Source organism: Chiloscyllium plagiosum, unplaced genomic scaffold, assembly GCF_037043375.1.
Source record: "Chiloscyllium plagiosum isolate Xiang-an unplaced genomic scaffold, Cpla_swu_hap1 HiC_scaffold_50, whole genome shotgun sequence".
Lineage (NCBI taxonomy): Eukaryota > Metazoa > Chordata > Chondrichthyes > Orectolobiformes > Hemiscylliidae > Chiloscyllium > Chiloscyllium plagiosum.
Window position 1 is genome coordinate 55,941,839 of NW_028270188.1, and position 26,517 is coordinate 55,968,355.

The 26,517-nt window shown below is 55.7% G+C and overlaps 1 protein-coding gene across 1 annotated transcript in view; it reads right to left on the minus strand.

Annotated features, from left to right (window-relative positions):
- Positions 1-26,517, minus strand: part of LOC122545370 (rho guanine nucleotide exchange factor 2-like) — a 164,874-nt gene that overhangs the window by 88,833 nt on the left and 49,524 nt on the right. The window contains exon 2 of the mRNA XM_087985118.1: positions 17,892-18,048. Within this exon, the coding sequence (XP_087841244.1) occupies positions 17,892-18,048 (157 nt within the window). The remainder of the gene's footprint in view (positions 1-17,891; positions 18,049-26,517) is intronic.

Genomic DNA, 26,517 nt, shown 5'->3' on the forward strand with positions numbered 1-26,517 from the left:
TGACTCTGAGTCTAAGGAGATCTCGGGGTGGGTAGGTAAACAGGACCTCAGAGACAAGGGGCTCAAGGTTTCAGGAGGAGGGGATGGGGAGGGGGGGAAAGAGAGGGAGAGAGAGAGGGTGGGGGGGAGGGAGAGAGAGAGGGTGGGGGGGAGGGATAGAGAGGGAGAGAGAGAGGGTGGGGGGAGGGATAGAGAGAGGGTGGGGGGAGGGATAGAGAGGGAGAGAGAGAGGGTGGGGGGAGGGATAGAGAGGGAGAGAGAGAGAGGGTGGGGGGGAGGGATAGAGAGGGAGAGAGAGAGGGTGGGGGGAGGGATAGAGAGGGAGAGAGAGAGGGTGGGGGGGGAGGGATAGAGAGGGAGAGAGAGAGGGTGGGGGGAGGGATAGAGAGGGAGAGAGAGAGGGTGGAGGGAGGGATAGAGAGAGGGTGGGGGGAGGGATAGAGAGGGAGAGAGAGAGGGTGGGGGGAAGGATAGAGAGGGAGAGAGAGAGGGTGGGGGGAGGGATAGAGAGGGAGAGAGAGAGGGTGGGGGGAGGGATAGAGAGGGAGAGAGAGGGTGGGGGGAGGGATAGAGAGGGAGAGAGAGAGGGGGGGAGGGATAGAGAGGGAGAGAGAGAGGGTGGGGAGGGGGATAGAGAGGGAGAGAGAGAGGGTGGGGGGAGGGATAGAGAGGGAGAGAGAGAGGGTGAGGGGAGGGATAGAGAGGGAGAGAGAGAGGGTGGGGGGGAGGGATAGAGAGGGAGAGAGAGAGGGTGGGGGGAGGGATAGAGAGGGAGAGAGAGAGGGTGGGGGGGAAGGATAGAGAGGGAGAGAGAGAGGGTGGGGGGAGGGATAGAGAGGGAGAGAGAGAGGGTGGGGAGGGGGATAGAGAGGGAGAGAGAGAGGGTGGGGGGAGGAATAGAGAAGGATAGAGAGAGGGTGGGGGGGAGGGATAGAGTGGGAGAGAGAGAGGGTGGGGAGAGAGATAGAGAGGGAGAGAGAGAGGGTGGGGGGAGGGATAGAGAGGGAGAGAGAGAGGGTGGGGGGAGGGATAGAGAGAGGGTGGGGGGGAGGGATAGAGAGGGAGAGAGAGAGGGTGGGGGGAGGGATAGAGAGAGGGTGGGGGGGAGGGATAGAGGGGGAGAGAGAGAGATAGTGATAGAAAGAGGGAGGCAGACAGAAGGAAGGAGAAAGACAGAGAGAGAGAGCGACAGAATAAGTTGGAGAGAGTGAGGGAGAGAGACGGTGAGAGGGAGAGAGGGAGGCGGAGGTATTTTGGAGAGGGCCTGAGAGTTCAGGCGTAGGGGGACTGTAGGACAGTATGTGCTGTAGGGCGAGGTGCCTGGGGAGCGAGAGGACAGAACCATCAACAATCACAGGGTCAGACCAGAAACAGGCCCGTCTCCCATTCCCATTGCTCAGGATCTGCATTCCCCACAGGAAGGTCAACCAGGGCACGCAGCACACAGAGAGAGACACAGGGACACACACACACACACACACACAGACTCACACAGTGACACACACTCAGAGACTCACACAGACACACACAGACACACACACACACACAGACTCACAGAGACACACACACACAGAGTGACACACACTCAGAGACTCACAGACACAGAGTGACACACACAGACACACACACAGAGTGACACACACTCAGAGACTCACACAGAGACACACACACACAGAGTGACACACAGACACAGACACAGAGTGACACACTCAGAGACACACAGACACACACACAGAGTGACACACACTCAGAGACTCACAGAGACACACACAGACACACACACACAGAGTGACACACACAGAGAGACTCACACAGAGTGACACACACTCAGAGACTCACACAGACACAGACACACACACAGAGTGACACACACACAGAGACTCACACAGACACACACACAGAGTGACACACTCTCAGACTCACACAGACACAGACACACACACAGAGTGACACACACACAGAGACTCACACAGACACACACACAGAGTGACACACACACAGAGACTCACACAGACACACACACAGAGTGACACACACTCAGAGACTCCACAGACACAGACACACACACAGAGTGACACACACAGAGACTCACACAGACACACACACAGAGTGACACACACTCAGAGACTCACACAGACACAGACACACACACAGAGACTCACACAGACACACACACAGAGTGACACACTCTCAGACTCACACAGACACAGACACACACACAGAGTGACACACACACAGAGACTCACACAGACACACACACAGAGTGACACACACACAGAGACTCACACAGACACACACACAGAGTGACACACACTCAGAGACTCACACAGACACAGACACACACACAGAGTGACACACACAGAGACTCACACAGACACACACACAGAGTGACACACACTCAGAGACTCACACAGACACAGACACACACACAGAGTGACACACACAGAGACTCACACAGACACACACACAGAGTGACACACTCTCAGACTCACACAGACACAGACACACACACAGAGTGACACACACACAGAGACTCACACAGACACACACACAGAGTGACACACACACAGAGACTCACACAGACACACACACAGAGTGACACACACTCAGAGACTCACACAGACACAGACACACACACAGAGTGACACACACAGAGACTCACACAGACACACACACAGAGTGACACACACTCAGAGACTCACACAGACACAGACACACACACAGAGACACACACACAGAGTGACACACTCTCAGACTCACACAGACACAGAGTGACACACACACAGAGACACACACACAGAGTGACACACACTCAGACTCACAGAGACACACACACAGAGTGACACACACACACACAGACCACCCCCCCCCCCCCCCCCGAACTCCCCGGAAGGAGCTGTTGTGTTATGGTTGGTGGAAACAAGGAGAGTTCAGGTGGGAAGGTGTTGTTTCTGTGTGTGTGGGCAGTCACAGACTGAGCTCTGACACTCCGTCTCTGACAGACTGAACACCAGCTCCCTGCCTCTGACTGGGGCTGACTCACAACACACAGTGCCTGCCCACAGGCCCTCACCCTCCCTCAGCCCTGGCACCTCTACCCCACCTGGGCACCCTCCGGGAAAGAGACACGTGCATTTCCATAGAGCCGGGCACATCCCCAGGAGATTGAAAAGGGAGGATTATCAGAAAACGTTTCCCAAAGACGGAGATTCTAGGCCTGGTTGGGGGGGGGGCGGGGGGCTGAGAAAGAGGGCTAGAGCTTTCAGGAGAAGTACTTTGACACTCAAAGGGCGGGAGAGGTTTGGAAATCTCTCCCACAAACGGCGTGGGGTGCCGAATCCCCCCGTTCTCTGACACGCAACCCGGTCCCATCCAAGGCCTACAACCCGGGCCTTCGACTCAGCCTGAGGACGCTCCTCCCCCCCCCCCCGCAGCTGAGGCGAACCCGGAGTTGGGGGTTTGCCGGGCCAACCGGGAAGGGTTCGGAGTGGAGAAGGGTAGGTGTAGGCCCAAGATGGCCGCCGCAGGAGCCCGGCCTGTGGAGAGGACGCTGCGAGGATTGACGACAACGTCCCTGACTACGTGTCACCATGGGAGCCCGACAGACACGTCCTCTCCGGCCACTTCCCCCCCCCCCCGCCCTCTCGATGAAAGCAAACAGCCCGCTAAGTGAAAGCCGACAGAATCGACTTCCTGTGCAGAACAAAACCCAGGGCAAACTGTTCTAGAAGCTTCTGTTTCGATCAGTGACCCGCCGCAGCACAGTCAGGGCGAGGCAACTGCGAGTGTGGAGGGGAAGGTGATCAAACACAGGGACAGCACAGTCTTAGACAGAGAGTAAAGCTCCCTCTACACTGTCCCCCCCCCCATCCCAGGGACAGCACAGTCTTAGACAGAGAGTAAAGCTCCCTCTACACTGTCCCCCCCCATCCCAGGGACAGGGACAGCACAGTCTTAGACAGAGAGTAAAGCTCCCTCTACACTGTCACCCCCATCCCAGGGACAGGGACAGCACGGGGTTAGATACAGAGTAAAGCTCCCTCTACACTGTCCCCCCCATTCCAGGGGCAGTGACAGCACAGGGTTAGATACAGAGTAAAGCTCCCTCTACACTGTCCCCCCATTCCAGGGACAGGGACAGCATGGGGTTAGATACAGAGTAAAGCTCCCTCTACACTGTCCCCCCATTCCAGGGACAGCATGGGGTTAGATACAGAGTAAAGCTCCCTCTACACTGTCCCCCCCATCCCAGAGACAAGGCAGCACGGGGGTTAGATACAGAGTAAAGCTCCCTCCTCACTGTCCCCCCATTCCAGGGACAGCACGGGGTTAGATACAGAGTAAAGCTCCCTGTACACTGTCCCCTCCCCATCCCAGGGACAGCATGGGAGTTAGATACAGAGTAAAGCTTCCTCTACACTGTCCCCCCCATCCCAGGGACAAGGCAGCACGGGGGTTAGATACAGAGTAAAGCTTCCTCTACACTGTCCCCCCCATCCCAGGGACAGGGACAGCACGTGGTTAGATACGGAGTAAAGCTTCCTCTACACTGTCCCCCCCATCCCAGGGACAGGGACAGCACGGGGGTTAGATACAGAGTAAAGCTCCCTCTACACTGACCCCCCATCCCAGGGACAGCACGGGGTTAGATACAGAGTAAAGCTCCCTCTACACTGTCCCCCCATCCCAGGGACAGGGACAGCACGGGGTTAGATACAGAGTAAAGCTCCCTCTACACTGTCCCCCCCATCCCTGGGACAGCACGGGGTTAGATACACAGTAACGCTGCCTCTACCCTGTCCCCCCATCCCAGGGACAGCACGGGGGTTAGATACAGAGTAAAGCTTTCTCTACACTGTCCCCCCCATCCCAGGGACAGCACGGGGTTAGATACAGAGTAAAGCTCCCTCTACACTGTCCCCCGCATCCCAGGGACAGGGACAGCACGGGGGTTAGATACAGAGTAAAGCTCCCTCTACACTGACCCCCCATCCCAGGGACAGCACGGGGTTAGATACAGAGTAAAGCTCCCTCTACACTGTCCCCCCATGACAGGGACAGCACGGAGTTAGACAGAGAGTAAAGCTCCCTCTACACTGTCCCCCCATGACAGGGACAGCACGGGGTTAGATACAGAGTAAAGCTCCCTCTACACTGTCCCCCCCATCCCAGGGACAGCACGGGGTTAGATACAGAGTAAAGCTCCCTCTACACTGTCCACCCCATCCCAGGGACAGGGACAGCACGGGGGTTAGGTTTCGGGCTGGGGTCTATTCCGGTTGTTGTTGTTCAGAGTGTGAGTGAGAAGTATTTTGTCACAATCTGCAGATTGCTGCTGGCTCTAGTCTGTGCCTCAGACCCTGCTCTTCACCCTGTTATCTTTTCCAGGCGCTAGAGAAATGCAGGTCCCCATCCTCCCAGGCCAGTGAGGGGGAATGAAAGTATGACTTGTCAGAGGGTCAGTGCTGAGGGAGCGGGCCCTGTCGGAGGGTCAGTGCTGAGGGAGCGGGCCCTGTCGGAGGGTCAGTGCTGAGGGAGTGGGCACTGTCTGAGGGTCAGTGCTGAGGGAGTGGGCACTGTCGGAGGGTCAGTGCTGAGGGAGTGGGCACTGTGGGAGGGTCAATGCTTAGGGAGTGGGCACTGTTGGAGAGTCAGCGCTGAGGGAGTGGGCACTGTCGGAGGGTCAGCGCTGAGGGAGCGGGCGCTGTCGGAGAGTCAGCGCTGAGGGAGTGGGCACTGTCGGAGGGTCAGCGCTGAGGGAGTGGGCGCTGTCGGAGGATCAGTGCTGAGGGAAGGGTCACTGTCGGAGGGTCAGCGCTGAGGGAGTGGGCACTGTGGGAGGGTCAGTGCTGAGGGAGTGGGCACTGTCGGAGGATCAGTGCTGAGGGAGCGGGCACTGTCGGAGGGTCAGTGCTGAGGGAGTGGGCACTGTCGGAGGGTCAGTGCTGAGGGAGCGGGCGCTGTCGGAGAGTCAGTGCTGAGGGAGTGGGCACTGTCGGAGGGTCAGTGCTGAGGGAGTGGGCACTGTCGGAGGGTCAGCGCTGAGGGAGTGGGCACTGTCGGACGGTCAGTGCTGAGGGAGTAGGCACTGTGGGAGGGTCAGTGCTGAGGGAGTGGGCACTGTGGGAGGGTCAGTGCTGAGGGAGTGGGCACTGTCGGAGGGTCAGTGCTGAGGGAGCGGGCACTGTCGGAGGGTCAGTGCTGAGGGAGGGGTCACTGTCGGAGGGTCAGTGCTGAGGGAGTGGGCACTGTCAGAGGGTCAGCGCTGAGGGACCGCCTATTTTGGACAGAGAGCCTGGATTGGGGTCAGACCCCTTGGGGGAGCTCCTGGTGCAAATATTTACCCTGCTGCCCCCAAACCAGCATCATTTGGGGGAAAGCAATCGAGGAGATAATCAGAATAATCTTGTGGGATCCTGCTGTTCACTGACTGGCTGCCGTGTCTCCGACGTTGAAACAACAATTGGCTTTGAGCTTCCTAGGATGGCAGAAAGGCGCTAGAGAAATGCAGGTCCTTGGGAACGGAGCCAGAATGAGAGACAGAGGGAGGTAATTGCCAGGGGTAGGGGTTAAAAGCCCCCTGCCCAACAGGACCTGCTCCCTCAGGGCCTGAGTTAAGAGAAGCCTGCGCAGTAGGCCCGGGTTGGTTGGCGTGGTTTCCGCGATGGAGCCTGAGGCCTAGTCAGCTCAGGGTTAACACAGCTGGAGTCAGCTGCCAAGCATAACAGTTAGTCTGTGCCGAGGGGGTGGTGGTGAATTCCAGTCTTGGGGACGTCACACTTTGTGCTTTCACATCCTCTAACAACTATTTACGGAGGCCAGGGTGGGGTGGCAGGTTGAGCTGGGGAGAGTGGGAAGGGCCTGCCGTGTCCGGCCTTGACACACACCGAGTTCAAACAGCTGCGGTCAATAAAGGCAGGCTCTCAGAGCGACTCTGGGCCAGGCCCAGACCCAGAGACACTGAGAGGCTGCATTATCCCAATACAGCAACTGTGGATCGAGGGAGGGACGGAGAGGGAGAGGGAGAGAGAAGGAGGGAGGGAGGGAGAGAGAGAGAGTGTGGGGGAAGAGGTACAGAGAGGGAGAGAGAGAGATAAGGAGGGAGGGAGAGAGAGAGAGAGATGTGTGGGAAGAGGTACAGAGACAGAGAGATAAGGAGGGAGGGAGGGGGAGAGAGAGAGAGAGGGCAGGAAGGGGTAGAGAGAGGGAGAGAGAGAGAGAGATAAGGAGGGAGGGAGGGGGAGAGAGAGAGGGTGGAAAGGGGTACAGAGAGGGAGAGAGAGAGATGTGTGGGAAGAGGTACAGAGAGAGAGAGATAAGGAGGGAGGGAGGGGGAGAGAGAGAGAGGGCGGGAAGGGGTAGAGAGAGAGGGAGAGAGAGAGAGAGATAAGGAGGGAGGGAGGGGGAGAGAGAGAGGGTGGGAAGGGGTACAGAGAGAGGGAGAGAGAGATAAGGAGGGAGGGAGGGGGATAAAGAGGGCGGGAAAGGGTACAGAGAGAGGGAGAGAGAGAGAGATAAGGAGGGAGGGAGGGGGACAGAGATGGCGGGAAGGGGTACAGAGAGGGGGAGAGAGAGAGATAAGGAGGGAGGGAAGGAGAGAGAGGGAGGGAGGGAGAGAGGGAGGGTGGGAGAGAGGGTGGGGGAGGCAGAGTAAGGGCGGGAGAGAGGGAGGAGGACAGAGGGAGGGAGAATGAGAAGGGGGGGGCGAAGGGGGATAGAGAGAAGGAGGCAGAGAAGAAGGAGGGAGAAAGAGAAAGTGGGAGGGGGAGAAAGAGAGAAGGAGGGGGAAAGAGAAAGAGGGAGAGAGAAGAGGTGGGAGAGGGTGAGGGAGGGAGCGAGAGATAGAGGGAGGGTTGGAAGGTGAAAGAGAAGGGGGAGAGAGGGAAAGTGAGAGGGGAGGGAGAAAGAGAGAGGGAAAGGAGAGAGAAGGCGGCGGAAGAAAGGGAAGGAGTGAGGGATGAGGGGGAGAGAGGGATGAGGGAGAGAGAGAGAGATATTGAGTGAGGGAGACAGGGAGGGGTAAAGAGGGAGAGAGAGATAGAGATGGAGGAAGAGAAAGGGGGAGAGAGTGAGGAATGGGGAGAAGGGAGTGATCGAGGGAGAGAGTTTGAGCTGGGTGAGAAAGAGTGATGAGGAGAGGGAAAGGGAGACAGATGGGCTGATGATACAAACAGGGAACACGTGAACGAGAGAGCGAGGGAGAGAGAGCTGGGGGGGGGGGGGTGGGCAAGGATGCCATCTGTACAGGAAGTTGGCCTGGTGACTGGGTAACGCACCCGCTGTCTCTGAGCAAACGTTGTCTAGGAAACTATCAGCTCTTCCTTGGAGATCGATCCCTCTCTCTCTGTGCTGCTATACGTCAACAAGGGGAGATGGACTCAGGAGCTCTGAGCTCCCACAGCCTACCTACCCGTGAGCCCAGCTCCTCAGGCAGAGGCCTAGGGCCTACCATCAGGTTGGACAGGGCCCAGACTGGGCCCAAACAGGCCTCAGCCGAGTCTGTACCAACTTACATAGGAACAGGAGGCCGTTCAGCACCCTCCATCCTCCAGCCTGTACACAGGGACAGGAGGCCATTCAGCCCTCCCTCCTCCAGCCTGTTACACACAGGGACAGGAGACCCTCTGGGAGGGAGAGTAATTCTGGTGAATTTGCATGTTACCCACGACCCAGAGGCTGAGATCAGATCTAGGGGATCGGGATGGTCTCCAGTCACTCCAGGACAGAGCAGGCATGGTCAGACAGGAGAGGGAGAGAGAGGCAGGAGGAGAGAGAGGGAGGGGGGGAGAGAGAGAGAGAGAGAGAAAGGGGGAGAGAAGGAGAAGGGAGAAGAGAGGGAGAGAAGGAGAAGGGGGAAGGGAGAGAGAAGGAGGGGGGAAGGCGGGGAGAGAGAGAGAGAGGGGGAGAAAGAAGAGGGGAGAGAAGGGAGAAAGAGAGAGAGTGGGAGGGAGACGGAGAGAAGGGGAGAGAGGGAGGGAGAGAACGAGAGAGAGATGTTGGAGAGAGGGAGGGAGAAAAGAAGAGAAACGGGGGGGAGAGGGAAAGAGGGGGAAGGAAAGAGAAGGAGAGAGAGAAGGGGATGAGGGAGATAGAGGGGGGGAGAGGCCTGGGTAAGGGAAGGAGAGAGAGGGAGGGATCAGAGAGAGGGAGAGAGAGTGGTAGTGGGGTTAGAGAGAGAGAGAAGGAGGAAGAGGGAGAGAGTGAAAGCGAAGGGAAAGACAGGGAGAGAGAGAAGAAGAGGAAGAGAGAGGGAAGCACAGAGAGGGGGAGGGAGAGAGAAGTCGGGGAAGAAAGGGAAGGAGTGAGGGAGAGAGAGGGGTGAGAGAGGGTGGAGACAGTGAGGGAGAACGCGAGAGATAGAGAGTAGGGTGCGGGAGAGAGAGGGAAAAAGGAGGGGACAGAGAGAGAGATCTTGCATGAGGGAGAGAGGGAGGGGAAAAGAGTGAGAGGGAGAGAGATAGAGCGAGAGGGGAGGTGGAGGAAGAGAAAGGGGGAGAGAGTGAGGAATGGGGAGAGGGGAGTGATCGAGGGTGAGAGAGTTTGAGCTGGGTGAGAAAGAGTGATGAGGAGAGGGAAAGGGAGACAGATGGGCTGATGATACAAACAGGGAACACGTGAACGAGAGAGCGAGGGAGAGAGAGTTGGGGGGGGTGGGCAAGGATGCCATCTGTACAGGAAGTTGGCCTGGTGACTGGGTAACGCACCCGCTGTCTCTGAGCAAACGTTGTCTAGGAAACTATCAGCTCTCCCTTGGAGATCGATCCCTCTCTCTCTGTGCTGCTATACGTCAACAAGGGGAGATGGACTCAGGAGCTCTGAGCTCCCACAGCCGACCTACCCGTGAGCCCAGCTCCTCAGGCAGAGGCCTAGGGCCTACCGTCAGGTTGGACAGGGCCCAGACTGGGCCCAAACAGGCCTCAGCCGAGACTGTACCAACTTACATAGGAACAGGAGGCCGTTCAGCACCCTCCATCCTCCAGCCTGTACACAGGGACAGGAGGCCATTCAGCCCTCCCTCCTCCAGCCTGTTACACACAGGGACAGGAGACCCTCTGGGAGGGGGAGTAATTCTGGTGAATTTGCATGTTACCCACAACCCAGAGGCTGAAACGTCCTTTTTTTTTGAGGGGGCTGTGGCTCAGATCTAGGGGATCGGGATGGTCTCCAGTCACTCCAGGACAGAGCAGACATGGTCAGACAGGAGAGGGAGAGAGAGGCAGGAGGAGAGAGAGGGAGGGGGAGAGAGAGAGAGAAAGGGGGAGAGAAGGAGAAGGGAGGAGAGGGAGAGAAGGAGAAGGGGGAAGGGAGAGAGAAGGAGGGGGGAAGTCGGGGAGAGAGAGAGAGAGGGGGGGAGAAAGAAGAGGGGAGAGAAGGGAGAAAGAGAGAGAGTGGGAGGGAGACGGAGAGAAGGGGAGAGAGGGAGGGAGAGAACGAGAGAGAGATGTTGGAGAGAGGGAGGGAGGGAGAAAAGAAGAGAAACGGGGGGGAGAGGGAAAGAGGGGGAAGGAGAGAGAGGGAAAGAGAAGGAGAGAGAGAAGGGAATGAGGGAGATAGAGGGGGGGACAGGCCTGGGTAAGGGAAGGAGAGAGAGGGAGGGATCAGAGAGAGGGAGAGAGAGTGGTAGTGGGGTTAGAGAGAGAGAGAAGGAGGAAGAGGGAGAGAGTGAAAGCGAAGGGAAAGACAGGGAGAGAGAGAAGAAGAGGAAGAGAGAGGGAAGGGGAGAGAGGGGGAGGGAGAGAGAAGTCGGGAAGAAAGGGAAGGAGTGAGGGAGAGAGAGGGGTGAGAGAGGGTGGAGACAGTGAGGGAGAACGCGAGAGATAGAGAGTAGGGTGCGGGAGAGAGAGGGAAAAAGGAGGGGATAGAGAGAGAGAGATCTTGCATGAGGGAGAGAGTGAGGGGAAAAGAGTGAGAGGGAGAGAGATAGAGCGAGAGGGGAGTTGGAGGTGGAGGAAGAGAAAGGGGGAGAGAGTGAGGAATGGGGAGAGGGGAGTGATCGAGGGTGAGAGAGTTTGAGCTGGGTGAGAAAGAGTGATGAGGAGAGGGAAAGGGAGACAGATGGGCTGATGATACAAACAGGGAACACGTGAACGAGAGAGCGAGGGAGAGAGAGTTGGGGGGGGTGGGCAAGGATGCCATCTGTACAGGAAGTTGGCCTGGTGACTGGGTAGCCCACCCGCTGTCTCTGAGCAAACGTTGTCTAGGAAACTATCAGCTCTCCCTTGGAGATCGATCCCTCTCTCTCTGTGCTGCTATACGTCAACAAGGGGAGATGGACTCAGGAGCTCTGAGCTCCCACAGCCTACCTACCCGTGAGCCCAGCTCCTCAGGCAGAGGCCTAGGGCCTACCATCAGGTTGGACAGGGCCCAGACTGGGCCCAAACAGGCCTCAGCCGAGTCTGTACCAACTTACATAGGAACAGGAGGCCGTTCAGCACCCTCCATCCTCCAGCCTGTACACAGGGACAGGAGGCCATTCAGCCCTCCCTCCTCCAGCCTGTTACACACAGGGACAGGAGACCCTCTGGGAGGGGGAGTAATTCTGGTGAATTTGCATGTTACCCACGACCCAGAGGCTGAGATCAGATCTAGGGGATCGGGATGGTCTCCAGTCACTCCAGGACAGAGCAGGCATGGTCAGACAGGAGAGGGAGAGAGAGGCAGGAGGAGAGAGAGGGAGGGGGGGAGAGAGAGAGAGAGAGGGAGGGGGAGAGAAGGAGAAGGGAGAAGAGAGGGAGAGAAGGAGAAGGGGGAAGGGAGAGAGAAGGAGGGGGGAAGGCGGGGTGAGAGAGAGAGAGAGAGGGGGAGAAAGAAGAGGGGAGAGAAGGGAGAAAGAGAGAGAGTGGGAGGGAGACGGAGAGAAGGGGAGAGAGGGAGGGAGAGAAAGAGAGAGAAATGTTGGAGAAAGGGAGGGAGGGAGAAAAGAAGAGAAACGGGGGGAGAGGGAAAGAGGGGGAAGGAGAGAGAGGGAAAGAGAAGGAGAGAGAGAAGGGGATGAGGGAGATAGAGGGGGGGAGAGGCCTGGGTAAGGGAAGGAGAGAGAGGGAGGGGGTCAGAGGGAGGGAGAGAGAGTGGTAGTGGGGTTTGAGAGAGAGAGAAGGAGGAAGAGGGAGAGAGTGAAAGCGAAGGGAAAGACAGGGAGAGAGAGAAGAAGAGGAAGAGAGAGGGAAGGGGAGAGAGGGGGAGGGGGAGGGAGAGAGAAGTCGGGGAAGAAAGGGAAGGAGTGAGGGAGAGAGAGGGGTGAGAGAGGGTGGAGACAATGAGGGAGAACGCGAGAGATAGAGAGTAGGGTGAGGGAGAGAGGGAAAAAGGAGGGGACAGAGAGAGAGAGATCTTGCATGAGGGAGAGAGGGAGGGGAAGAGAGTGAGAGGGAGAGAGATAGAGCGAGAGGGGAGTTGGAGGTGGAGGAAGAGAAAGGGGGAGAGAGTGAGGAATGGGGAGAGGGGAGTGATCGAGGGTGAGAGAGTTTGAGCTGGGTGAGAAAGAGTGATGAGGAGAGGGAAAGGGAGACAGATGGGCTGATGATACAAACAGGGAACACGTGAACGAGAGAGCGAGGGAGAGAGAGCTGGGGGGGGCGGTGGGCAAGGATGCCATCTGTACAGGAAGTTGGCCTGGTGACTGGGTAACGCACCCGCTGTCTCTGAGCAAACGTTGTCTAGGAAACTATCAGCTCTCCCTTGGAGATCGATCCCTCTCTCTCTGTGCTGCTATACGTCAACAAGGGGAGCTGGACTCAGGAGCTCTGAGCTCCCACAGCCTACCTACCCGTGAGCCCAGCTCCTCAGGCAGAGGCCTAGGGCCTACCGTCAGGTTGGACAGGGCCTAGACTGGGCCCAAACTGAGGCCTCAGCCGAGTCTGTACCGACTTACATAGGAACAGGAGGCCGTTCAGCACCCTCCATCCTCCAGCCTGTACACAGGGACAGGAGGCCATTCAGCCCTCCCTCCTCCAGCCTGTTACACACAGGGATAGGACACCCTCTGGGAGGGGGAGTAATTCTGGTGAATTTGCATGTTACCCACGACCCAGAGGCTGAGATCAGATCTAGGGGATCGGGATGGTCTCCAGTCACTCCAGGCCAGAGCAGGCATGGTCAGACAGGAGAGGGAGAGAGAGGCAGGAGGAGAGAGAGGGAGGGGGAGAGAGAGAGAGAAGCGGGGAGAGAGAGGGAGAGGGAGAGAGGGAGGGAGAGAGAGAGAAGGGAGGGAGAGATAGAGAGAAGGGGGAAAGAGAGGGATGAAGAGAGAGAGAAGAGGGTAAAGGGAGAGAGAGAAGGGAGGGAGAGAGAGAGAGAAGGGGGAGAGAGAGAGGGTGGGGGGGAGAGAGAGAGGGTGGGGGAGAGAGAAAGGGGGAGAGGGAGAGAGTGAGTAGCGGGGAGAGAGAGAGAGGGGGAGAGAGGGAGGGAGAGACAGAGAAGGGGAGAGAGGGAGCGAGAGAGAGAGAGGGTGGGGGAGAGAGAGAGGGTGGGGGAGGGAGAGAGGGTGGGGGAGAGAGTGAGAGAAAGGGAGAGAGGGAGAGAGTGAGTAGCGGGGAGAAAGAGAGGGGGGGAGAGAGGGAGGGAGAGAGAGAGAAGGGGAGAGAGGGAGCGAGAGAGAGAGAAGGGGGAGAGAGAGAGGGTGGGGGAGAGAGAGAGAGAGAAAGGTGGAGAGGGAGAGAGAAGGAGTGAAACAGAGAGAGATGGAGAAGGGGGGAGAGAAGGCGAGAGAGAAGGGGGAGAGAGAGAGAGAAGGGCTGGGAGAGAGAGAGGCAGGAAGAGAGAAGGCGGGATGCAAAAGCAGATAGCGTTAGGACTCAGGGTGGAATACGGCACCTTCCCCCACCCCCACCATCCACATGAAAGAGACAATTACAGCAGTCCCGCAGAACAACTTATCTCAAGATTAAATTAATGAAGCAGGAAGTCCAATTATGTTCCATTTGGCAAGAGGTTCAGTCCTTTATTGCAGGGTGTGACAGGCTGTGATTGCAGGCTCCGGCCTAGCTGATATCGCCCTGTTATCACAGGCCCCAGCCCCAAATTATAGACCCTGAGGAGCTGGTTATTACAATGTACCAAGAACAAGGCAGCAGCAGCTGTGTGAACAGAGACAGTGTGAACCACGCTAAGCATCACACACAGCCAACAGATCATCAACGCTGTTATACCATCAACACTGCTGGGGCACGGCTCTGTCTCTGTATAACACTGGGGTGCAGTACTGGTGGGGACGGGTCTGTCCCTGTATAACACTGGGGTACAGTACTGGTGGGGACGGCTCTGTCTCTGTATAACACTGGGGTACAGTACTGGTGGGGACGGGTCTGTCACTGTATAACACTGGGGTGCAGTACTGGTGGGGACGGGTCTGTCCCTGTATAACACTGGGGTACAGTACTGGTGGGGATGGGTCTGTCCCTGTATAACACTGGGGTACAGTACTGGTGGGGACGGGTCTGTCCCTGTATAACACTGGGGTACAGCACTGGTGGGGACAGGTCTGTCCCTGTATAACACTGGGGTACAGTACTGGTGGGGACGGGTCTGTCCCTGTATAACACTGGGGTACAGTACTGGTGGGGACGGGTCTGTCCCTGTATAACACTGGGGTACAGTACTGGTGGGGATGGGTCTGTCCCTGTATAACACTGGGGTACAGTACTGGTGGGGACGGGTCTGTCCCTGTATAACACTGGGGTACAGTACTGGTGGGGATGGGTCTGTCCCTGTATAACACTGGGGTACAGTACTGGTGGGACGGGTCTGTCCCTGTATAACACTGGGGTACAGCACTGGTGGGGACAGGTCTGTCCCTGTATAACACTGGGGTACAGTACTGGTGGGGACGGGTCTGTCCCTGTATAACACTGGGGTACAGTACTGGTGGGGACAGGTCGGTCCCTGTGTAACACTGGGGCACAGTACTGGTGGGGACGGGCCTGTCCCTGTATAACACTGGGGTACAGTACTGGTGGGGACAGGTCTGTCCCTGTGTAACACTGGGGCACAGTACTGGTGGGGACGGGCCTGTCCCTGTATAACACTGGGGTACAGTACTGGTGGGGACAGGTCTGTCCCTGTATAACACTGGGGTACAGTACTGGTGGGGACAGGTCTGTCACTGTATAACACTGGGGTACAGTACTGGTGGGGACAGGTCTGTCACTGTATAACACTGGGGTACAGTACTGGTGGGGACAGGTCTGTCACTGTATAACACTGGGGTGCAGTACTGGTGGGGACGGGTTTGTCCCTGTATAACACTGGGGTACAGTACTGGTGGGGACAGGTCTGTCACTGTATAACACTGGGGTACAGTACTGGTGGGGATGGGTCTGTCCCTGTATAACACTGGGGTACAGTACTGGTGGGGACGGGTCTGTCACTGTATAACACTGGGGTACAGTACTGGTGGGGATGGGTCTGTCCCTGTATAACACTGGGGTACAGTACTGGTGGGGACGGGTCTGTCCCTGTATAACACTGGGGTACAGTACTGGTGGGGACGGGTCTGTCCCTGTATAACACTGGGGTACAGTACTGGTGGGGACAGGTCTGTCACTGTATAACACTGGGGTGCAGTACTGGTGGGGACGGGTCTGTCCCTGTATAACACTGGGGTACAGTACTGGTGGGGATGGGTCTGTCCCTGTATAACACTGGGGTACAGTACTGGTGGGGACAGGTCTGTCCCTGTATAACACTGGGGTACAGTACTGGTGGGGACGGGTCTGTCCCTGTATAACACTGGGGTACAGTACTGGTGGGGACGGGTCTGTCCCTGTGTAACACTGGGGTACAGTACCGGTGGGGACGGGTCTGTCACTATATAACACTGGGGTACAGTACTGGTGGGGACAGGTCTGTCCCTGTATAACACTGGGGTGCAGTACTGGTGGGGATGGGTCTGTCCCTGTATAACACTGGGGTACAGTACTGGTGGGGACAGGTCTGTCCCTGTATAACACTGGGGTACAGTACTGGTGGGGACGGGTCTGTCACTGTATAACACTGGGGTACAGTACTGGTGGGGACGGGTCTGTCACTGTATAACACTGGGGTACAGTACCGGTGGGGACGGGTCTGTCACTGTATAACACTGGGGTACAGTACTGGTGGGGACGGGTCTGTCACTGTATAACACTGGGGTACAGTACTGGTGGGGACGGGTCTGTCCCAGTATAACACTGGGGTACAGTACTGGTGGGGCCGAGTCTGTCCCTGTATAACACTGGGGTACAGTACTGGTGGGGACGGGTCTGTCACTGTATAACACTGGGGTACAGTACCGGTGGGGACGGGTCTGTCACTGTATAACACTGGGGTACAGTACTGGTGGGGACGGGTCTGTCCCTGTATAACACTGGGGTACAGTACCGGTGGGGACGGGTCTGTCACTGTATAACACTGGGGTACAGTACTGGTGAGGACGGGTCTGTCCCTGTATAACACTGGGGTACAGTACTGGTGGGGCCGAGTCTGTCCCTGTATAACACTGGGGTACAGTACTGGTGGGGACGGGTCTGTCCCTGTATAACACTGGGGTACAGTACTGGTGGGGACGAGTCTCTCACTGTATAACACTGGGGTACAGTACTGGTGGGGAGAGGTCTGTCCCTGTATAACACTGGGGTACAGTACTGGTGGGGACGGGTCTGTCCCTGTATAACACTGGGGTACAGTACTGGTGGGGACGGGTCTGTCCCTGTATAACACTGGGGTACAGTACTGGTGGGGACGGGTCTGTCCCTGTATAACACTGGGGTACAGTACTGGTGGGGACGGGTCTGTCCCTGTATAACACTGGGGTACAGTACTGGTGGGGACGGGTCTGTCACTGTATAACACTGGGGTACAGTACTGGTGGGGACAGGTCTGTCACTGTATAACACTGGGGTACAGTACTGGTGGGGACGGGTCTGTCCCTGTATAACACTGGGGTACAGTACTGGTGGGGACGGGTCTGTCCCTGTATAACACTGGGGTACAGTACTGGTGGGGACGGGTCTGTCCCTGTATATCACTGGGGTACAGTACTGGTGGGGACGGGTCTGTCCCTGTATAACACTGGGGTACAGTACTGGTGGGGCCGAGTCTGTCCCTGTATAACACTGGGGTACAGTACTGGTGGGGATGGGTCTGTCCCTGTATAACACTGGGGTACAGTACTGGTGGGGACGGGTCTGTCCCTGTATAACACTGGGGTACAGTACTGGTGGGGACGGGTCTGTCCCTGTATAACACTGGGGTACAGTACTGGTGGGGACGGGTCTGTCCCTGTATAACACTGGGGTACAGTACTGGTGGGGACGGATCTGTCCCTGTATAACACTGGGGTACAGTACTGGTGGGGACGGGTCTGTCCCTGTATAACACTGGGGTACAGTACTGGTGGGGACGGGTCTGTCCCTGTATAACACTGGGGTACAGTACTGGTGGGGATGGGTCTGTCTCTTATAACACTGGGGTACAGTACTGGTGGGGACAGGTCTGTCCCTGTATAACACTGGGGTACAGTACTGGTGGGGACGGGTCTGTCCCTGTATAACACTGGGGTACAGTACTGGTGGGGACGGGTCTGTCCCTGTATAACACTGGGGTACAGTACTGGTGGGGACGGGTCTGTCCCTGTATAACACTGGGGTACAGTACTGGTGGGGACGGGTCTGTCACTGTATAACACTGGGGTACAGTACTGGTGGGGACGGGTCTGTCCCTGTATAACACTGGGGTACAGTACTGGTGAGGACGGGTCTGTCCCTGTATAACACTGGGGTACAGTACTGGTGGGGACGGGTCTGTCACTGTATAACACTGGGGTACAGTACTGGTGGGGATGGGTCTGTCACTGTATAACACTGGGGTACAGTACTGGTGGGGACGGGTCTGACGCTGTATATGACTGTACTCACTAGGACAGGCGAAGGCTTCCTTGCTGATGATGCTCTTGTTACAGACGTAGCACAATGTGTTCCCCGACACAGTGATGGTGTTGAAGAGGTGCCCATTGGTGATTCTCATCTCTCGTTCCCTGGTCTCCTTCTCTCTCTCCTTCAACTTCTCTTTCGTCTGCGAGTGAGGGGAGGAAGGGAGAGGGCGTTAATGGGCCGGCAGACACAAAGCAGGGGCCCTCCCCAACACCCTTCCCCCACCTGGTTGGAGAGCTCTACCAGCCCAGGCTAGATGGGCCGAAGGTGCTGAACTGTGGCTCTGACTGGCTTGGCAGGTTGGAAGTCTCAGTGGGGACCTTGTCGATATCCCCCAAGGACTTTGTCAGGTTAATGAGCTGGATTTAATCTGGCTGGTTCAACACAAGAGGGACGCAGGCAGCTCTGAAGTGTGCTGTGGGACTATTCTTTCTCTCATTCTCTCTATCCAGGATGTCAAGAAACACTCAACAGAGACGCAGGAGAGATCAGCGATTCTGATACTGGGTAGGGCGGGGAGTGGGGTGGGGGGGCGGAAACGGGGAAGGTTAGAACTGTCCAGGAGGACCGAGAGGACCTGGGATCTCTCCCGGAGAGTCGTGCAGGCAGAGGGTGTGATCGGGACGATGGTGTGAAGGTGGGGGAGACACAGACAATGGGGAGGCCAGGGCGGGCTGTGGGGGTAGGGAGAGGTGTGAGAGCCGGCTGTCGAAGTGAAAGACGGACCCGGAGAAATCCCACCGGGAATTCGGGATAAACCTCTCCGCCCATTCCCCCCCCACCCCTCCACTCCCCACCTGAGATCAGGGACGGGGAGAGGGACATAGATTGGAGAGCAAAGGTCAGGAACACCGACTGGATATCAAGGGTGAAAGGTCAGGGACACACTGGTGACCAAGGGTGAAAGGTCAGGGATACAGACTGGTGCCTAGGGGTGAAAGGTCAGGGACACTGGTGACCAGGAATAAAAGGTCAGGGACACTGACTGGTGACCAGGGGCGAAAGGTCAGGAATACTGACTGGTGACCAGGGGTGAAAGGTCAGGGATACAGACTGGCGCCCAGGGGTGAAAGGTCAGGGACACTGACTGGCAACTGGGGGAAAGGTCAGGGATACTGACTGGTCGAGCAGGGGTGAGAGGTCGTGGCGCTGATTGCCGAGCCAGGGGTGAGAGGTCAGGGGCACTGACCGGTGACCAGGGTGAAAGGTCAGTGGGTGGGTGGGGAGGGGAAGACAGCGCCAGGGTTGGGGTGCAGCAGCAGGTCAGTACAAGCTGTTATTCGGCTGGGATCGAGGAGAGAGAGAGAGAGAGAATAAATCTGCCTTGGGAGCAATGAGCACGTCTATTCATGTGGACAATGGTGGGAACAGAGCCAGGAGCAGGCCCTTTGGAAACAGAGGTCAGGGTGCGGCTGCGTGTGTGTGTGTGTATTCAGCACTTTCCGTGTCAAAAAGTAGTCACAATAACAACGGCCTGTATTCACAGCCAGAGCAAACAGAGGCCTCTTGGCTGACTCCAGCCTTTTCAACCCAGATCATGGCCTTCACTCCACTGCCGTAACCCTTAAAACAAACTCTCGCCACCTCAGTGTCGACGTATCTAACCAGTACTGGGGGGGAGAGGGTCACAAATTCTAAAGCCCCCCCCCCCCCCCGCCACCACTGCCTCCATTTTGTCTCACATGAGGCCACGTGGTCTCTTCCACCATGGCGCGGCCTTCGGACCACGATCCGTAAGATTCAAGGGGTGGGCGCAGAATGAGGCCGCTCGTGCCCGAGGCCCAAGACTGTCCCTTCAGCCGTCTCCAACCCCTACCGCTTGCTTGGCCCCGATCCAATTTGTCAATCATCCCCGACACTTTGATTAGATTCTGCCCCCACTCCCTAATCTCCACTCGAGGGGGGGGGATGAGCCAAGTCCGTCCTATTATCTACGCACCCCACTCCCCCAAAATTAAACCGTTTCATCTGCCCCACTCAAAACTCCCACCCCAGGGGACATCGGCCAAGCATGCAGAGCACCCTAACCTGCACATCCCTGGGCACTACGGGACAATTTAGCATGGCCAATCCACCCTAACCTGCACATCCCTGGGCACAACGGGACAATTTAGCATGGCCAATCCACCCTAACCTGCACATCCCTGGGCACTATCGGACAATTTAGCATGGCCAATCCACCCTAACCTCCACATCCCTGGGCACTATGGGACAATTTAGCATGGCCAATCCACCCTAACCTCCACATCCCTGGGCACTATGGGACAATATAGCATGGCCAATCCACCCAAACCTGCACATCCCTGGGCACCATGGGACAATATAGCATGGCCAATCCACCCTAATCTGCACATCCCTGGGCACCATGGGACAATTTAGCATGGCCAATCCACCCTAACCTGCACATCCCTGGGCACTATGGGACAATTTAGCACGGCCAATCCACCCTAACCTGCACATCCCTGGGCACCATGGGACAATTTAGCATGGCCAATCTACCCTAACCTGCACATCCCTGGGCACTATGGGACAATTTAGCATGGCCAATCCACCCTAACCTGCACATCCCTGGGCACTATGGGACAATTTAGCATGGCCAATCTACACTAACCCGCACATCCCTGGGCACTATGGGACAATTTAGCATGGCCAATCTACCCTAACCTGCACATCCCTGGGCACTATGGGACAATTTAGCATGGCCAATCCACCCTAACCTGCACATCCCTGGGCACCATGGGACAATATAGCATGGCCAATCCACCCTAACCTGCACATCCCTGGGCACGACGGGACAATTTAGCATGGCCAACCCACCCTAACCTGCACATCCCTGAGCACTACGGGACAATTTAGCATGGCCAATCCACCCTAACCTGCACATCCCTGGGCACCATGGGACAATTTAGCATGGCCAATTCACACTAACCTGCATATCTTTGGATTGTGGGAGTTAACGGAACCCCCGGAGGAGACCCATGCAGACACGGGGAGAATGTGCAAACTCCACACCGACAGTCGCCCCGAGGCTGGGATCAAACGCGGGTCCCTGGCGCCGTGAGGCAGCGGCGCTAACCACTGAGGCAATGAACTGGGCTGTTCTCTCTGCACAGATGCTGCCAGACCTGCTGAGTTTTCCCCAGCTCTTTCCTTTGGCGTTGGGGAGGGGCAAGGCTTTCGAGTGTTCCTGGGAGTGTCCACGTGTCTGTCATTCCATACAGAGTGAGAACAGGGTCTTTGACAGGCACAGGAAGACGCAAAGTCAAAAACTCCCCGCTGCTCTCACATACCTCCATCTCCTGATGGTGCTGTCAGCGAGAGACAGCCAGTCAGACAGTTCTCAACCTCACCCAGTCTCTGTCCCACAGCAAGCTCAAACCACTCAGCGGGAAATCCCCCCACCCCACACCTCATCACATCACATTCCCGGCACCGAATGACAATACATGGGCAGAAAGGGGCATTCCGACAGTCTATAAATACTCTGATACACCCCACACCCCTCACTGTAACACACCTATACACCCCACACCCCTCACTGTAACACACTGATATACCCCACACCCCTCACTGTAACACACTGATACACCCGACACCCCTCACTGTAACACACTGATATACCCCACACCCCTCACTGTAACACACTGATACACCCCACACCCCTCACTGTAACACACTGATACACCCCCACACCCCTCACTGTAACACACTGATATACCCCACACCCCTCACTGTAACACACTGATACACCCCACACCCCTCACTGTAACACACTGATATACCCCACACCCCTCACTGTAACACACTGATACACCCGACACCCCTCACTGTAACACACTGATACACCCCACACCCCTCACGGTAACACACTGATACACCCCACACCCCTCACTGTAACACACTGATATACCCCACACCCCTTACTGTAACACACTGATATACCCCACACCCCTCACTGTAACACACTGATACACCTCACACCCCTCACTGTAACACACCTATACACCCCACACCCCTCACTGTAACACACTGATACACCCCACACCCCTCACTGTAACACACTGATACACCCCACACCCCTCACGGTAACACACTGATATATCCCACACCCCTCACGGTAACACACTGATACACCCCACACCCCTCACTGTAACACACTGATACAGCCCACACCCCTCACTGTAACACACTCATATATCCCACACCCCTCACTGTAACACTCTGATATATCCCACACCCCTCACTGTAACACACTGATACAGCCCACACCCCTCACTGTAACACACTGATATACCCCACACCCCTCACTGTAACACATTGATATACCCCACACCCCTCACTGTAACACACTGATATACCCCACACCCCTCACTGTAACACACTGATATACCCCACACCCCTCACGGTAACACACTGATATACCGCACACCCCTCACTGTAACACACCTATACACCCCACACCCCTCACAGTAACACACCTATACACCCCACACCCCTCACAGTAACACACCTATACACCCCACACCCCTCACTGAAACACACTCATATATCCCACACCCCTCACTGTAAGACTCTGATATATCCCACACCCCTCACTGTAACACACTGATACAGCCCACACCCCTCACTGTAACACACTGATATACCCCACACCCCTCACTGTAACACACTGATACACCCCACACCCCTCACTGTAACACGCTGATACACCCACACCCCTCACTGTAACACACTGATACACCCACACCCCTCACTGTAACACACTCATATATCCCACACCCCTCACGGTAACACTCTGATATATCCCACACCCCTCACTGTAACACACTGATACAGCCCACACCCCTCACTGTAACACACTGATATACACTACATCCCTCACTGTAACACACTGATACACCCCACACCACTCACTGTAACACACTGATACACCCCACACCCCTCACTGTAACACAATCATATATCCCACACCCCTCACTGTAACACTCTGATATATCCCACACCCCTCACTGTAACACTCTGATATATCCCACACCCCTCACTCTAACACACTGATATACCCCACACCCCTCACTGTAACACACTGATATATCCCACACCCCTCACTGAAACACACTGATACACCCCACACCCCTCACTGTAACACACTGATATACCACACACCCCTCACTGTAACACACTGATACACCCCACACCCCTCACTGTAACACACTGATACACCCACACCCCTCACTGTAACACACTGACACACCCCACACCCCTCACTGTAACACTCTGATACACCCCACACCCATCCGTGTAACACACTGATACAGCCCACACCCCTCACTGTAACACTCTGATATATCCCACATCCCTCACTGTAACACACTGATACACCCCACACCCCTCACTGTAACACACTCATATATCCCACACCCCTCACTGTAACACTCTGATATATCCCACACCCCTCACTGTAACACACTGATACACCCCACACCCCTCACTGTAACACAGTGATACACCCCACACCCCTCACTGTAACACACTGATACACCCCACATCCCTCACTGTAACACACTGATATACCCCACATCCCTCACTGTAACACACTGATACACCTCACACCCCTCACTGTAACACACTGATACACCCCACACCCCTCACTGTAACACACTGATATACCCCACACCCCTCACTGTAACACTCTGATATATCCCACACCCCTCACTGTAACACACTGATACAGCCCACACCCCTCACTGTAACGCACTGATACACCCCACACCCCTCACTGTAACACACTCATATATCCCACACCCCTCACTGTAACACTCTGATATATCCCACACCCCTCACTGTAACACACTGATATACCCCACACCCCTCACTGTAACACACTGATATATCCCACACCCCTCCCTGTAACACACTGATACACCCCACACCCCTCACTGTAACACACTCATATATCCCACACCCCTCACGGTAACACACTGATATATCCCACACCCCTCACTGTAACACACTGATACACCCCACACCCCTCACTGTAACACACTCATATATCCCATACCCCTCACTGTAACACACTGATATACCCCACACCCCTCACGGTAACACACTGATACACCTCACACCCCTCACTGTAACACACTGATATATCCCACACCCCTCACTGTAACACACTGATACACCCCACACCCCTCACTGTAACACACTCATATATCCCACACCCCTCACGGTAACACACTGATATATCCCACACCCCTCACTGTAACACAGTGATACACCCCACACCCTTCACTGTAACACACTCATATATCCCACACCCCTCACTGCAACACACTGATATACCCCACACCCCTCCATGTAACACACTGACACACCCCACACCCCTCACTGTAACACACTGATATATCCCACACCCCTCACTGTAACACACTGATACACCCCACACCCCTCACTGTAACACACCGATACACCCCACACCCATCACTGTAAGACACTCATATATCCCACACCACTCACTGTAACACACTGATATACCCCACACCCCTCACTGTAACACACTGATACACCCCACACCCCTCACTGTAACACACTGATACACCCCACACCCCTCACTGTAACACACTGATACACCCCACACCCCTCACTGTAACACACTGATACACCCCACACCCCTCACTGTAACACACTGATACACCCCCACACCCCTCACTGTAACACACTGATACACACCACACCTCTCACTGTAACACACTGATACACCCCACACCCCTCACTGTAACACACTGATATACCCCACACCCCTCACTGTAACACAATGATATACCCCACACCCCTCACTGTAACACACTGATACACCCCACACCCCTCACTGTAACACACTCATATATCCCACACCCCTCACGGTAACACTCTGATATATCCCACACCCCTCACTGTAACACACTGATACAGCCCACACCCCTCACTGTAACACACTGATATACACTACATCCCTCACTGTAACACACTGATACACCCCACACCACTCACTGTAACACACTGATACACCCCACACCCCTCACTGTAACACAATCATATATCCCACACCCCTCACTGTAACACTCTGATATATCCCACACCCCTCACTGTAACACTCTGATATATCCCACACCCCTCACTCTAACACACTGATATACCCCACACCCCTCACTGTAACACACTGATATATCCCACACCCCTCACTGAAACACACTGATACACCCCACACCCCTCACTGTAACACACTGATATACCACACACCCCTCACTGTAACACACTGATACACCCCACACCCCTCACTGTAACACACTGATACACCCACACCCCTCACTGTAACACACTGACACACCCCACACCCCTCACTGTAACACTCTGATACACCCCACACCCATCCGTGTAACACACTGATACAGCCCACACCCCTCACTGTAACACTCTGATATATCCCACATCCCTCACTGTAACACACTGATACACCCCACACCCCTCACTGTAACACACTCATATATCCCACACCCCTCACTGTAACACTCTGATATATCCCACACCCCTCACTGTAACACACTGATACACCCCACACCCCTCACTGTAACACAGTGATACACCCCACACCCCTCACTGTAACACACTGATACACCCCACATCCCTCACTGTAACACACTGATATACCCCACATCCCTCACTGTAACACACTGATACACCTCACACCCCTCACTGTAACACACTGATACACCCCACACCCCTCACTGTAACACACTGATATACCCCACACCCCTCACTGTAACACTCTGATATATCCCACACCCCTCACTGTAACACACTGATACAGCCCACACCCCTCACTGTAACGCACTGATACACCCCACACCCCTCACTGTAACACACTCATATATCCCACACCCCTCACTGTAACACTCTGATATATCCCACACCCCTCACTGTAACACACTGATATACCCCACACCCCTCACTGTAACACACTGATATATCCCACACCCCTCCCTGTAACACACTGATACACCCCACACCCCTCACTGTAACACACTCATATATCCCACACCCCTCACGGTAACACACTGATATATCCCACACCCCTCACTGTAACACACTGATACACCCCACACCCCTCACTGTAACACACTCATATATCCCATACCCCTCACTGTAACACACTGATATACCCCACACCCCTCACGGTAACACACTGATACACCTCACACCCCTCACTGTAACACACTGATATATCCCACACCCCTCACTGTAACACACTGATACACCCCACACCCCTCACTGTAACACACTCATATATCCCACACCCCTCACGGTAACACACTGATATATCCCACACCCCTCACTGTAACACAGTGATACACCCCACACCCTTCACTGTAACACACTCATATATCCCACACCCCTCACTGCAACACACTGATATACCCCACACCCCTCCATGTAACACACTGACACACCCCACACCCCTCACTGTAACACACTGATATATCCCACACCCCTCACTGTAACACACTGATACACCCCACACCCCTCACTGTAACACACCGATACACCCCACACCCATCACTGTAAGACACTCATATAT